Source organism: Euleptes europaea, chromosome 5, assembly GCF_029931775.1.
Source record: "Euleptes europaea isolate rEulEur1 chromosome 5, rEulEur1.hap1, whole genome shotgun sequence".
NCBI lineage: Eukaryota > Metazoa > Chordata > Lepidosauria > Squamata > Sphaerodactylidae > Euleptes > Euleptes europaea.
Window position 1 is genome coordinate 48,482,847 of NC_079316.1, and position 15,085 is coordinate 48,497,931.

At 41.3% G+C, this 15,085-nt stretch overlaps 1 protein-coding gene across 2 annotated transcripts in view; it reads right to left on the reverse strand.

The window, feature by feature from the left end:
- STAG1 (STAG1 cohesin complex component) overlaps nucleotides 1-15,085 on the reverse strand; it is a 103,540-nt gene that overhangs the window by 69,463 nt on the left and 18,992 nt on the right. For both annotated transcript variants that reach the window (XM_056850568.1, XM_056850567.1), the window contains one exon: nucleotides 4,834-4,998. In XM_056850568.1, the coding sequence (XP_056706546.1) occupies nucleotides 4,834-4,839 (6 nt within the window). In that variant the 5' untranslated portion in view covers nucleotides 4,840-4,998. The remainder of the gene's footprint in view (nucleotides 1-4,833; nucleotides 4,999-15,085) is intronic.

A 15,085-nucleotide genomic window follows, 5' to 3' on the forward strand; every position in this document is an offset into this window, starting at 1 on the left:
CGGGTGAAGCCCCAAATGAGACACAATTAGAGGGGGAGACGACAGAGAGAACCAGTAGAAGAGACTCAGTAGTTTTAAAATATAGTGTGGGTTTACTGAAAACTAAATAAACAATGTCTGCTTTAAAGATCACCTTGGTAAATGTGAATGGATTAAATAATCAATATAAGAAGAAACTTTTCCAAACTTTGCAGAAAGATAATCCGGACATTTTGTGCTTCCAGGAAACAAACTTGGAAGTAGGATAATGAAATACATTTAAGAAGTGTATTCAGATGTCAGATATATCATTCTGTGACAAATAATAAAACATGTGGGAAAATGATTGTATTTAACAATAAACTGGGAGTTGAAATAACAGCAATTAAACAAGATAAGGAAGGTACATACTTGTTTTTGAAAGGGAGAATTCTAGATTGGAAGTTCACCATAGGAGGTTTATACATCCTAAATAAGGGTCAGAAACCATTCTTTAAACAATTGATAAAAAAGATATCAGACTGGATGGAAGGAGATTTAATAATAGCTGGAGTCTTAAATGGAGTAATGGATTGGTCAATGGATACATCTCCGGCCACAGCTTTTCATAATAAAATTCCTAGGTTGTCTAGGGATTGGTTGAAATTACGTAATTTAGTAGACATCTATAAGCAGGAGTTTCCTATACAAAGAGATTATACTTTTCTTTCCCATCAGCACAACTCATTCTCAAAAATAGATTACATTCTTTGGGGGCAAACACGGTTAGAAATACTTTATATCAAACAGGATTTCTGAAAGGAAGATCTATCTTTTAGAATGTCAGGAGAGTTATTAATCTTATTGATCTGGTAGTATTCAGCCGTGTCCTACATTATTTTACTTTATAGACTCAGAGAAAGTATTTGACTGTATCGAATGGAACTATTTACAGGAAGTTTCGAAGGGCTTTGGTCTGGGGGGAAATTTCTTAAGTGGGTCAGTCTGATTTATTCTAACCCCATGACATGAGTCATGGTTTAATGATTCAAACATTTGGATTTGTACAGCATGGCTCACCTTGCTAATGAACAAGATAACTGCAATTAAAACAGCATGGGATGGGCAAAGGAGAATACAAAAACTTGTTAACATTTGGCAGCCATTTATTATTTACTGGAATAAAATTAAGCTGGATGAAAATGTGAGGGAAGAAATCCTGAGACGTATTTAAAAATGGACTAGAAACTATTTTGAAGTGCATTTATAGTTAAGATATATTTACAATGTACTTTGCATTGTGTATATTAGAAAGTATTCTTGTAAATTGCACTCTAGTTGACTATAATAAAGAACAAATAATAAAAAGTTTAGAAAAGGCTGAAGGCAAATTAACTGACTATTGATGAACTAGAAATGGAATACTCTCTCTAGAAACAGCAAAGCAACAGCTTCAAGTTTATAGAAATCAAAGTTGTTAAAGACTAATGAGGAAAGTCAAGTTGTTTTTCAAACAGCTGTTCTTGGAAACAAATAACAAAGCAGATAGATTTTTAGTGTACTACCTTTCTAAATCCAGAAAACTCAAACTATATTGTTCACCTTTTCTGACTCTCTAAAAATAAGTTAACAAATGAAACAGTTTTCGGGCAGTACTATGAAAACTTTATGGATCTGAAAACGTTCTTTTTGATATGCAGATTTTTCTGCAACAGGATATGAAACTCTTAACTATTTTTGATGTTATAAAAAATGAAGATCAATACATCCCCAGGTTTAGATGGGTTACCACTGGAATTTTATAACTATCTGATGTCTGACTTTACCCAAATAAACCTTTATCTAATAGTTGCTTCCAGAATCTGTGAACCCCAAATGATGCAGTAGTGCTTACCCCAAGAATGGAAAAGATACTATCACACTTGCATCTTGATTATAAAATATTACCTACCATCTTAGCCAACATATTGAATCACTGTTAATGATATACACTGTGATCAAACAGGGCTTTTAAAGGGAAGGTATTTAGTTGACAGTACTAAATACCTTATCTGTTATTAAGTGTACAATAGGTAAGAATGAATATATGGCTTTTATGATCATAGATGACAAAAAGGTATTTGATCAGGTTGAATGGCCTTTTCTGTTTCAAACTTTATTGTATGTTAAGATTATCAAGACCATTTCTCGGTCACCAAGACCTTTTTTGTAACTCAACAGCACACTTTCTGTTATACTTCAACTTTGGTAAGGAATGAGACAAGAGTGTCCTCTGTCTGCTTTATTTTTCATTTGAGCATTGAACCCCTGCACATAAAATTAGATCAAATCAAAGATTACTAATCAATCAGAGTACATAATTTTCAGTGGGCCACAACACCAGTCCATTGCTTAGCCATTTGGACATCACCTAATTTGAATTTTTTTAAAGGTAACTAAAATTATAGTTACAAATTTTAAAAGACCTATTAAATTGGTAGACTCTACAATTATTGGGGTTTGGGCAAACTGCATGATTCAAAACGATAATGCCAAAGTTGTTATATTTATTTGAGAACATTCCAATTTCTGCATTAGACAAGCACTTGAAAGGATGGCAAAAGGAACTTACAAATTTTGTCTGGCAAAATAAGAAGTCAAGAGTAATTCTGAGTACTATAGAAGAAAACAGAAAGGATGATTACAGTTTCCAAATTTGGTGAAATATTACCAAGCTGATAGAAAATTTTGTCCAAGTTCATTCATTTGTGTTTACTTCTCTTCCTCTACCAACAGAGGAAGCAATGAGTTGGGGAAACCATTACTGGATTTTCTCTAGCAGTAGAAAAGAGCAAAAGTTTAGTAGGACCTCAAAGACTAACAACATTTCTGGAAGGGTATCAGCTTTCTTGAGCCACAGCTCACTTCTTCAGACTTTCTTTGTCATGTTTAAGGGGCAAGAGTTGCTTCACAGACATTATATACATTTGTTGTTCAAGGAGGCTTAGACTCCTCTAATCTTGGTGGACAGCATGAGGGGAGGCAGACGTTGGAATAGCTGTATATTCCTTTCTCTCTAAAGCCAGTATGGTATAGTAGTTAAGAGTGTCAGACTATTATCTGGGAGATCCAGGTTTGAATCCCCACTTGTCCACGGAGGCTCACTGGGTGACCTTGGGACAGTCACACTCTCTCAACCTAACCTACCCCACAGGATTGTTGTGAGGACAAAATGGGACCGCCTCTCCTGGTACGCTCCCCCCAAAGACCACTACGCTTGGCTAACAACAATCAACTGGTGGTCCCTGGCCCAAAGAGTGTCCAGCTGTCCTCAACTAGGGCCACGGTTTTCTCTGCCCTGGCCCCGGCCTGGTGAAACTCCCTTTCCGTGAGACCAGGGCCCTGCAGGATCTTAAGGAGTTCTGCAGGGCCTGTAAAATGGAAATATTCTGCCATGCCTATAGTTGAGGATAGCGACGCCTCCCTTCAGTGCTGACCTCCCTACTCCCCCTTTTTGTTTTTCCCTTTGATTGCCATCAACTAATATGGGGGGGTGACTGTTGTCAGGCTTCACAGTGGTTGCTATGCTCTGAGGATGAGCACCATCTGTTGAATTTGCAACCATAATTGACTAATTGTGAGGACTGTTTTAACCACTTTTAGACTAATGATTTTATGTTTCATGGTCAGATTATATCATGGTGTATTGACCATTTAGCTGTTAGCTGCCCTTAGCCTGGCCTCAGCTGGGGATTGAGGGCAGGATAAAAATCTAAACAAACAAACAAATAAGGAGAGGAGAATGATGCAAGCCACCTTGGGTCCTCATTGGGGATAAAGGCAGGGTACAAATGAAGTAAATAATACATTTTATGGTACAAGAAAACAGGCAGGGAAAGAGCAACTGGACACTGCAGAGAATTTACTAATAAGGGCTGGATCTCACATCCTTCCTATGTTCTCTCTCCCTCAGCAGGCCTTTTCAAGTAAAGTTTATTTGTGAGATCATGGGACCCTACCAGAAAATATTTTTGTTAGTCTTTAAGGTGCTACTGGACTCTTGCCCTTTTTGACTACTGCAAACAGACTAACACGGCTACCCACTGTGAATTATTGTTATAGTGGAAGCCTTCTCCACTAAATGACCTTACTGGGAATTTACACTGCTGAGGATCCAAGCACTTACACCAATTCACAGGACCCAAGTAACGACACACTTCTCTAAAAAGAATATTGGCCAGTTAATTCAATACAGTAATTCTATGCATTGCTATCAATCTGCAATGCTGTGCATTATCAACCTGCAACACTCATATTGTATCCCTGCATTTTACACTTTACCTGGGTGTAGGACCCTCTTCCTTTCCTTTTCCCCCCGTCAAGTCTCAGCTGACTTGTGGTGACCCCATGGGGTTTTCAAGGCAAGAGATGTTCAGAGGTGGTTTGCCATTGCTTACCTCTGTGTCACAACCCTGGACTTCCTTGATGGTCTCTCATCCAAATACCAACCAGGGCCAACCCTGCTAAGCTTCCAAGATCTAATGAGATAAGGCTAGCCTGAGCTGTCAAGGTCAGGAACCCTCTTTCTACTGGGAATCCATATTGAAATCCCTTTTGCACAATTTCATGTTATTTATGTATTTATTTAAAACATGTATTAGCCACCTTTCTACCTTGAGGAACTCAAGGTGGTTATAATGGAAATTACAAAAAACTATAAAAATACACAGACGACCACTAATGCTAGGATACATTTTAAAAATTGTGATTTATTAAGATTTATACTTTGAACTTAATATTTGGAGATGTGCAAAAGAAGAAAAAGCAAGCATATGACCTCATTAATTAAAATCTACTTAATTTAAAAGAATCTGCAATAGGCACCCACAATTTTACCTGCATAGCACTTTTGCCCAGCTTCACCACCTCAAACAAAGTGACGGGATCTCCCTCTCCATTCTGCTGAGGGTGACCATTAGCTCTTCCTCGACCTGTTCCTCTAATTCCGGATTCTGAACGAAACTTCTCCCCTGGAGTCTTTCGAGGCTTCTTATTGGCAGACTGAAAAATAGAAGAGCAAGGGGGAAACTATGATGCCTTTAGAGCTCCAAGTCCCCATTTTAAAAGTTGTCACATTATAATATACACCCTAGACTATAAAAACAACACATAACAAAGGGTACACAAAACTGTAAACACATGTAGATTTATTTTTTCCTTATCCACTTCATATAAAATATGTAGCGTCAAAAATAAAGGGCATAGTACATAGCAAATACTTCTACAGCTTCAACTCTTGTACTACATTGGAAAAATCAAAGTTGAAGTGTGTTGTAGAAAAGGTACAATATTGCATGAGAATTGTCAAACCAGCTGTAACATATCCAACAGTAGTTTTATGTGGAACTGGACACAAGAGCTGTTGTCCATGACAACAAGCCACATGCAGCTCGCAAGCCACCAAATACCACTGGTTTTCACCATTCAGTGGTGATGGATGAATTAATTTCTTTACAAAATGCTTTCTATAATGGCTCCAATATGAAATTAAATTGAGCTTTTTAATTAGTAACATTATGAATCATTTGAGGGACATTAGGAATAGGTTAGAGGTCAGCTTTTGGTTGTAGTGAAGACAACCAGTACATCAGTAAATACGATATACTCATCATAGCTTTAATAAAATTATGAGAAGCTGAAGAGGTTAGGATTAGAAGTTGCGGTAGCAATCATTAGAAGATTTTGTCATTAAAATACAAAATCCTGAAGGCTGAAAAAATAAGTCTGGCCCCTAATGTTTTGGGGCTAGCTCTTAAAGCCGAAGAAAATTTGTCAAGGCCTGCTTTAAAATATTTTTGAAACACCATATAATATTACAGAGCCAAAATTGGCTGACTTAATGGCACCAGGGCATGTTTGACAGAAAATCTGTGCAAACCTAAGGGGTGGGCCAAATTGCATAGGAGCTGGTATAACCCCACACTGGCATCCATGCCACTATGTGCCATGATAAGTGGCACCTGCACTGGCATGGGGAGCACTTACGCTGGCCCTGGGGAGTGACGCAGCAGCGTGGGCCTTGGCCACCAGTGCTGCCTCTCCGGCAGCATAGTCCTGGGCGAAACACCCTGTGCCGGTGTCTGGGGGGCATCCCCAGGGGCAAAGCTGTCTTTAGGCAGCTTCCAAGCTACTTTCAGCTAGGGAACGTCCCTGTACGCTGTGGCATTGCTATGCCAGCAAAATAGCTGTCGTAGCCCCATGAAACTCACCGGCTGGAAAATATGTGCATTAACTGTAAGAAAATACAAAAACTCGTGAAACTCCATGGAGGAGTTTCATGGGTTTTTGAATTTTCTTACAGTTAATTCATATATTTTCCAGCCAGGGAGTCTCTCAGGAGGGAGCCCAGCTGCACCATGCCAGCCATCATCTATCTATCCTTCCTTTAGGATTGGGTTGTATTTGGCCTTATTACTTCATTATTTCCTTTTCTTTTTCAAGATCCCATGACCCAAAGATCTTGAGTAGTAAATGGGGAGTCTGCTTCATGATTAAAAACAAACAAACAAACAAAAACCCTGCCATTTCTGAATGTTATTTGTAATATCACATCATCTCAAATAAATGACTTGAACATGCACGTTAACACTGCCAAGGGAAAAAAACTCATGGATTTCACACAGAAAAAAAGAACAATGTTGATACATTAATTCAGTCATCATCACCATGGTTTCAGGCACAGACTTTGCTGTATGGTGATGCTCCTTTCAATGGGAAAAGACCCAGCTGTTGCTATCACCCATTCCCAGAACACAATCCAATAGAAGCTTTTTCTCATTGTTGTTTATATAGCATCAGCTACTGTAGGTGACTGCTATACCAGTGAGTTGTGAACTCAGGAAATGAGATGTTTGAGAGATTCAGTTATTAATGAGAGTTTTCCAAGATCATTCTGCAACAGCAAGGTCTAGCATCACTGATTAATGCAATTTGTGACCTATTCTTAGTACTGTTAATGGACAACCTCTTCTAGTCTGCACAGTTATTTTCCTATCAGACATCTTCCTAGATTATGGATGAATACAGTTGTAAAATTGCTAGAAATTTTGAAGCCATGGGGACAAACAGTTTTTTCCCAGGAAAAAAGAGGAAATTTTAGGGAAATTGAAATATATGTAAACTTTCCAATCAAACGTAAACTTTTTTAATTGATTTAACAAATATTTTCCTATTTTTATCCCTTCCTCAATCCCCGGCAAAAGGCTGGGCTCAGGGTGGCTATTATAAACAAAACTTTCTTATTTCCTCACACACAATTATTTTAACTGAGTTGGCTTGCACATTTAGCTGCCATTTAAGTATATAATAATAAAGTGTAGTAATATTGATCCACACATGCATATACATCACTCACAGTACAATCCTAAGGAGCCCATTCATTCCAAGGGGCTTAGATTGGAGTAACTGTGTATAGGACTGTGCTCTCAGTATTGAATCAATGATCACAGCCTTGGAAGTCCCCATTTTTTCAAACTGCCACAAATACAGATGTCTTGTGGCATTTCTTCTCTCCCTTAATCTTTCCTACATTTATTGTTATCCCTTTGAAGCCAAATAATGAGTCTCAAATCAGTTCACAAGAATCCAACTAATACAAATGACAAAATGCAATGCAGTGATCTACAGCGAGGAGGTTTACAGGTAAGCTAAATTCCATTGTAGTACGTCAAAAGTTGCTAAGGAATACACAAGGGATTGGATCTAATCCACTCAAACAATGATCATAGATTTTCACCTGAGGGTGACAGATCTTCCCAGCTTTTCTCACTCAAGTAACCTTTCCTACACAGACTGCAGCTGCAGAGGACCTATGTGAAGCGCCATGCAACTTGGTGGGCTGCACTGAGGAAGGGGAAGGGGTAAAACTGTGCCCTCCTCCATCAGAAGAGCTTTGCAGTCAGAAGACACAGGAAGGGAAATTTCACCCTCTTCACCATCTTCATGAGAGCCAGTGTGGTATAGTAGTTAACAGTGGTGGACTCTAATCTGGAGAACAGGGTTTGATTCCCCACTCCTACACATGAAGCCTGCTGGGTGACCTTGAGCTAGTCACATTTCTCTCTGAACTCTCTCAGCCCCACCTAACTTAACAGGTGTCTTTTGCGGGGAGAGGAAGGGAAGGCAATTGTAAGCAGATATGAGACTCCTTAAAGGCAAAGAAAATTGGGTTATAAAAACCAGCTCTTCTTCTTCTCACTGCAATTCACTGACCCGTGTGACTATTGCTCTAGGCAGGTCCCAAAACACTGGGAATCAACTTTCCTAGGATCTGAAATTGCTGCTGGGAAGGATGTAGCTGATACAAGCAGATATGAACAGTACTGCAAAGAGGGAAAGGACTGATGTGGACTCACTCACCTCAAACCCTAGTTTCTTGTCATTTTTAACAACACTCCTTTTAGTTTTGAACAATTTTAGAAGACACCTGGGGTATCAACATTGATAGAATAAACACAGAAATACTACCCCTCAAAAATTCAATTTTTCCAAGACTGTTCTTATTAAAATTTCTGTATGCCTGTCAAACACTCTGCATATATCTTGGACTCCAAGAACCCACTATAATCATTATTATAAATTGTGCAGATGAAATGGTATTTGACCATGAAATTTTGTTGTCAGTATGAAATACTTTTATTCTCTTTCCCTTTTGTCTTCTTAAACAAATCAAATCCTGAAATCCTGAAACTGAAGTCCCCTTGGATACTATTTATCTGCTAGATCTCTCTCACAGAGTGGTGGCAGCAGAGTGTTTGGACTGTGAATTTGATAGCTGCTACAACTGCAAGCATATGTACCAAGCATGTGAAATCTATGCCATTTATTCTGTACTTTAACCTAATTAACCAAACTACTAGGACAGTTATGTTCAATATTTCATAATTTTCTTCCTTATGCTCATTAACACATACCCCCACACACAATATTTTCCTTATTTGATGGCCATCAATAAGTTTATGATTCTCTGGCTTGGATAAGAATAGTTTGAAAAATGAAAGCACCACAATGCATGATCTAGTACAATCTTCTGCATAATGAAACAGCTATCACAAATGATAATTTAGGGTATGAGTGTACAAAATTAGGACTTAATTGTGTTTATCATCATATCAGCCTCAATTAATAGTAGTAGTAGTAGAAGCAGAATAGTTGGTTTTTATATGCCAACTTAAGGCACAATCAAACCGGCTTACAATCACCTTCCCTTCCCCTTCCCACAACTGGCACCCTGTGAGGCAGGTGAGGCCGAGACAGTGTGACTAGCCCAAGGTCACCCAGCTGGGTTCATGTGTAGGAGCGGGGAAGCCAACCCGGTTCACCAGATTAGCGTCCGCTGCTCATGTGGAGGAGTGGGGAATCAAACCACTGCTCCAAACCACCACTCTTAACCACTATACCACTCTGGTTCTAGTATGCCCTCCCAAACTATTTAAAGTTCCTTTTCCATTTTATCTAACCAACTATCCCATATTTTCATTTTCTTATTTGCTATGGGTCCTCAATTCACTATGACTGCTATCCTTCCCTCACCACTTTTGCTTCACATCTATTCATAACGTCAGCTAAAATGCCAAACTTTGTTCTGTGATTGAAGACCAGAAATGCAGAAGTATGTAACCTCATTAAAATTCATGCATCATGCACAACTGACTTCTCAAAATGTAATTTCCCTCACATCTCAGTTTGCAGTTTTACATAAAGATTCTGAACATCAGTTGTTTGGACAAGACATCAAAAACCTAAGCAAAGGAGATTTTCTGTTGGTGGATAAAATGTATCAAAGGGCTGATACTTGATGCATCAGAAAATTCAAACAGAGGCCTGATCTAGGCCTGACTAGAGAGACTGTGACATTTGTACTGCAGCCAGGCAAGGTATCGAGGGCAGTAGCATCTACAGAAAGCTTTCCACATAGTTTAATATATACAGTTGATGAAGTTGTTGTGAGAAGCTGAGATAATACTGACTATGGCATCACAGTAACTGTGGCTCTTTAAATTTGATGCTCTGTCTCCAAATGCAAAGCCAGAATGGAGAAAATATATGTTGCATACAACATTATGGGCCACAGGAATGAGCCATGCAGGATGAGTGGCCAGCTGAAATAGGTCTAAAAGCCTTGCAAGCCACTGCAAGGCCAGTGAGGAGTTATTAGAATAACTTCTACTTGCATTGCTGATTTTTCCCAGAACCCTTGCTAATAAAGGCACAATGGATATGTAGTAGTTGGCTTGGCATTCAATCCAGAATTAGGGGGTCCATTTCCTCAGCCCCTTTTGAGGAAAACTGGGAGTAGAACCTAGGGACTTTGTGGTTTACCACAGACAAGCTGGTGATCTGCAGCAATGAGAAAACAAGGTGGCTAATTAAGGGGAACAACCCTCAACAGGTTGGGTTGATGAAGCCAAGAGTGGCAACTGGAACATGGTGTCAAGTGGTGTCTCTCATCCTGGAAGGGCAGGAGGAGCTGGGAAGCCTCTGGTTCAGAACAAACCAGTCCAAAGAGACGATTGTGTAAAATACTCAGAGTAATAATGATAGGAGCATAATACAACTTGGGAGGGTAGGATTGTGGAGGAGGGCCATGTGTGGAAGAAAAAGAAGAGTTGGTTTCTATACCCCATTTTCTCTACCTTTAAGGAGTCTCAAACCAGCTTACAATCACACTCCCTTCCTCTCCCCACAACAGACACCTTGTGAGGTAGGCAGGACTGAGAGAGTTTGGAGAGAACTGTGACTAGCCCAAGATAACCCAGCAGGCTTCATGTGTAGAAGTGGGGAAACAAATTTGGTCCACCAGATTAGAGAACGTTGTTCATGTGGAGGAGTGGGGAATCAAACCTAGTTCTCCAGATGACAGTCCACTGCTCTTAACCACTACACCCAGCATTAAAAGGGGACAAGGGAGGGAAAGGTTGCTAGAGAGGGAAACACATTATAGGTGGCATTGTATGCCAATGCTAGAAGTCTCTGAGCCTACATGGGGGAGCTGGAGTGCTCGGTGCTGGATGACAACTTAAATATAGTGGGTATTTCAAACATGGTGGAATGGGGAAAATCTACTAAATACAGTCATCCCTGGGCACAAGCTCTATAGGCAGGACAGGAAGGGAATGGATTGGAGGAGACAGTGTTTTACACCAAAGAGGGAAGAGAAAAAATAAGTTAGGAAACGTTAGGGGAATTAGCTCTCCAACAGAAATGATATGGGTGGAAATACTGAGTCCTAAGGGTTATTTAAAAGTTGGGGTGTACTATCACCCACCTGATCAAACCACTGAGGCTGATCTTGAGATGGAGAAAGAAATAAGGGGGGATGACTAAAGCAAATAATGTTGTGATATTGAGAGACTTCAACTACTCTCATATTGACTGGGTAGACATGTGTTTGAGTCATACTGTAGAAATTAGATTCCTAGACATCATAAATGACTGTGGACTAGAACAGTTGGTCACAGAGCCAATGAGAGGGGTGGTGATCTTGGACTTGGTTCTGAACAGGGCTCAAAACCTGGCAAGAAATATGTAGGCTGTTCCACTAGCTGGGAATAGTAACCACAATGCTATTCAGTTCAGAATTCATGCCAATGGAAAGTTACCTGTAAAGTCCAAAACATTTGACTTCAAAGGAGGGAACTTTACAAAAAAGAGGGGGGAAATTAAAAGATGAAAGGGTCAGATCCGTAGAGGATCCTCACTAATTGACACCCAGACAGAATGCATTCCACAGGTTAGGAAAGGCACTGCCAAGTCTAAAGGAGTGCCTGCATGGTTAACAACACAAGTCAAGGAAGCCATAAAAAGAAGAAAAGAAATGTAAGTCAATAATAAGGCATGTAAAAAGATAATTTGAGGAGCAGGTCACTAAAAACATCAAAACAAAGCAATAAACATTTCTTTAAATATATCTGGAGCAGGAAACCAGACAGAGAAGAAGTTGGGCCTTTGGATGACCAAGGAATAAAGTGATTGCTAAAGGAAGATGGGGAGACAGCAGAGAAGCTCAATGAACTTTTTCCTTCTGTGTTTTTCATACTGTGGAAAGTATGGGGCATATATCCACGCCACAGCCACTATTTTCAGGAAGTGAGTCTCAAGAACTGAGTCAAATTGAGGTGACAAGAGATGAAGTTCTACGCCTATTGGGGAAATTAAAAAGCTAACAAGTCTCCAGGTCCTGATAGCATTCTCCCAAATATTCTTAGGGAACTCAAATGTGAGGTTGTTGATTTATTAACCTGTATATGTTACTCATTACTAAATCCAGCCACTGTACTAGAAAACTGGAGAGTAGCAAATGTTATTCTGATTTTTAAAAAGGGGTGCAGAGGGGAACCAGGAAATTACAGCAAGTTAGCCTAACATCCGTCCCAGGCAAATTAGTAGTAACTGAAATCAATGATAGAAAGGAATTTTTAATAACTAAACCATTCAACATTTTAGGAAACACATTAGGACAGGAAACAAGAAGGCATTAGCATGGAGAAAACAGCTTGTTATCCCTCCCTTTAAATCTGGATGGGAGAAGATACCCTCCCTTCCTCAGAGCATAAGTGCCAATGTTCTTCTCTCATTCTGAGGAGGAGGAGGTTCATTTTGACATGGAACGTCAAAAAAAACCTGTTGTACCCCATGTTGGGTGAGAAAATCAGTCCACCTGCACCACTTGCTGTAATACCCTCCTTCCGAAGGCTGCTTCATTTTGTAGGGCCTGACGAATATCAATAGAGATGACTATGTGGTCGCCTTATAGATTTCCTTGGTGAAAGCTTCAGCATCCAATACTGTGTTGTTTGCAGCACTACGAATGGAGTGAGCTGTGATTCCAAATGGTACCTGGAGTTTGTTAGCTTGGTAAGCTTGTGAGATGCACTGCCTCAGACATATTGCCACCCTAAACATTTTCTTTCCCTTGTTGGGTGGGCTCACTGAGATAAACAGTCTATTTGATGAACTGATGCTGTGCACGTGAGCTCTGCAAAGATGTAGTATGCACCACTCCTTTTCTTTGGGGTGACATGGTATGGGGCAGAATGAATGATATTTCCTAGGAGCAGGGAAAGGAAGTACTGGCTTCTGCATGGAAGAAGAATAAAAGTTGGTTTTTATACCCCACGTTTTCTCTACCTTTAAGGAGTCTCAAACTTGCTTACAATCACCTTTCCTTCCTCTCCCCACAACAAACGTGTGAGGGAGGTGGGACTGAAAGAGCTCAGAGAAAACTGTAACTAGCCCACGGTCACCCAGCAGGCTTCATCCTGGTTCTCTAATTAGAATCCAATGCTCTTAACCACTACACCACACTGGCTGGTAGATCCATTCTTAGGATCACTTGTCCTTGTGAAAAACAGATACCTTTCCTGGTAGATAAAGCTCCTGATTCGAGACTATTCTGGCCAAAATCACAGCAGTGAAAAACAGGATCTTCATTCTCAACCATTTCTTTGTAACTTCTCTCAAAGGTTCAAATGGAGGTTGAGTGAGAACCAACAAGAATATATGCAGTCACCAAGGATACTATGGGGAACTGGAAGGTTGACATGGGCCACTCCTTTTGAGAAACCTATGTGAGGATTTCTGGATATAGAGCATTCATCAACCTCTGGGATCACTGTAGCCAGGGCTGCCATTTGTCTGTGTAGCATATTTTCATCAACACCATTTTTAAAGAACTCCAGGACTTGGTTCAACATTGAGAAGACTGGGACTAGGTGCTTCCATTTGTACCACCTGGCCTTCCATGAAGAGTTATAAATTCTTTGATGTAGAAAGTTTTCTAGAGGCTAGCATGCTGCTTATGATCCTTGTAGAATAGCCTAGTCCAGTGATGGCGAACCTTTTAGAGACCGAGTGCCCAAACTGCAACCAAAAACCCACTTATTTATCGCCGAGTGCCAATGCGGCAATTTAACCTGAATACCACCCCCAGAGGGGGCCCAGAGGGAGAGGCTAGGGTTGCCAAGTTCCTCTTTGCCATGAGTGGGAGGTTTTTGCGCCTGAGGAGGGCGGGGTTTGGGGAAGGACTTCAGTGCCATAGAGTCCAATTGCCAAAGTGGCAATTTTTTCCAGGGGAACTGATCTCTATTGGTTGGAGATCACTTGTAATAGGAGGAGATCTCCAGCTAGTACCTGGAGATTGGCAACTAGTTCCTTAGTGTTTTCTCTCTACATATCAAGACAAATGGAAAGGTGTTTGGAGGATGGCTTGTGGGCACTTCAAAGGTGGAATAGGACTGCACGCCCCTCCGCCCGCACAGACCCAGAGGGTGCCGGAGAAGCCGCTGGAGGGAAAGAAGGAAGGAAGGAAAGAAGGGAAGGGAGAAGGAAAGGGAAGGGAGGGAGGGAGAGAAAGAAAGAAAAAGAGAGAGAAAGGGAGAAGGAAATGGAGCAAGGGAGAGAAAGAAAAGTAGGGAAAGAAAAGGACAGAGGGAGACAGAAAAAGAAAGAGGCCATTTATGCATGGGAGGTTTTGCCTTGGATTTGCCACTCGGTGGGGCGTGGCGGCGGCAGCAGGCTAGTGAGAGGCGAGCAGGGTAGGGCAGAGGATGCCTCCTTCGCACCCACCGGCCAGCCACGCCCCTCCACCCGCACAGGCCCAGAGGGCGCCGGAGAAGCCGCCGGCCATGCCGAGTGTGGGCGCTCGGCTTCTGTTCCCCGCTCTCCCACCCACCTGGCCGGCCACGCACGCTCCAGTGGCGGCAATGGCGGCAGCTTCTGTGGGAGAGTCCGGGGGCCACCGCCAATGATGTCGGAGGTTCCCCACCCCTGGGCTACAGCCTCCCCCATCCGGGGCAGGGCAGAGCCGGAAAGGCCAGCGGCTTGGAGGAACCGCGCGTGCCGGCAGAGAGGGCTACGAGTGCCGGAAGTGGCACCCGTGCCATAGGTTCGCCAACACGGGCCTAGTCTTAAGTGTCTTTCCCTTTCAATTTCCATGCAGTCAGGTATAGCCATGCTGGGTCTGGGTGCCACAGTGGACCTTGCTGAAGCATGTCCAGACCTACTGGAATCTGGCAAGGACCTTCTATTGGTAATTCCACTAATGCTGAAAACCAGGGTCTCCATGGACAATTGGAGGCTATGCAGATCA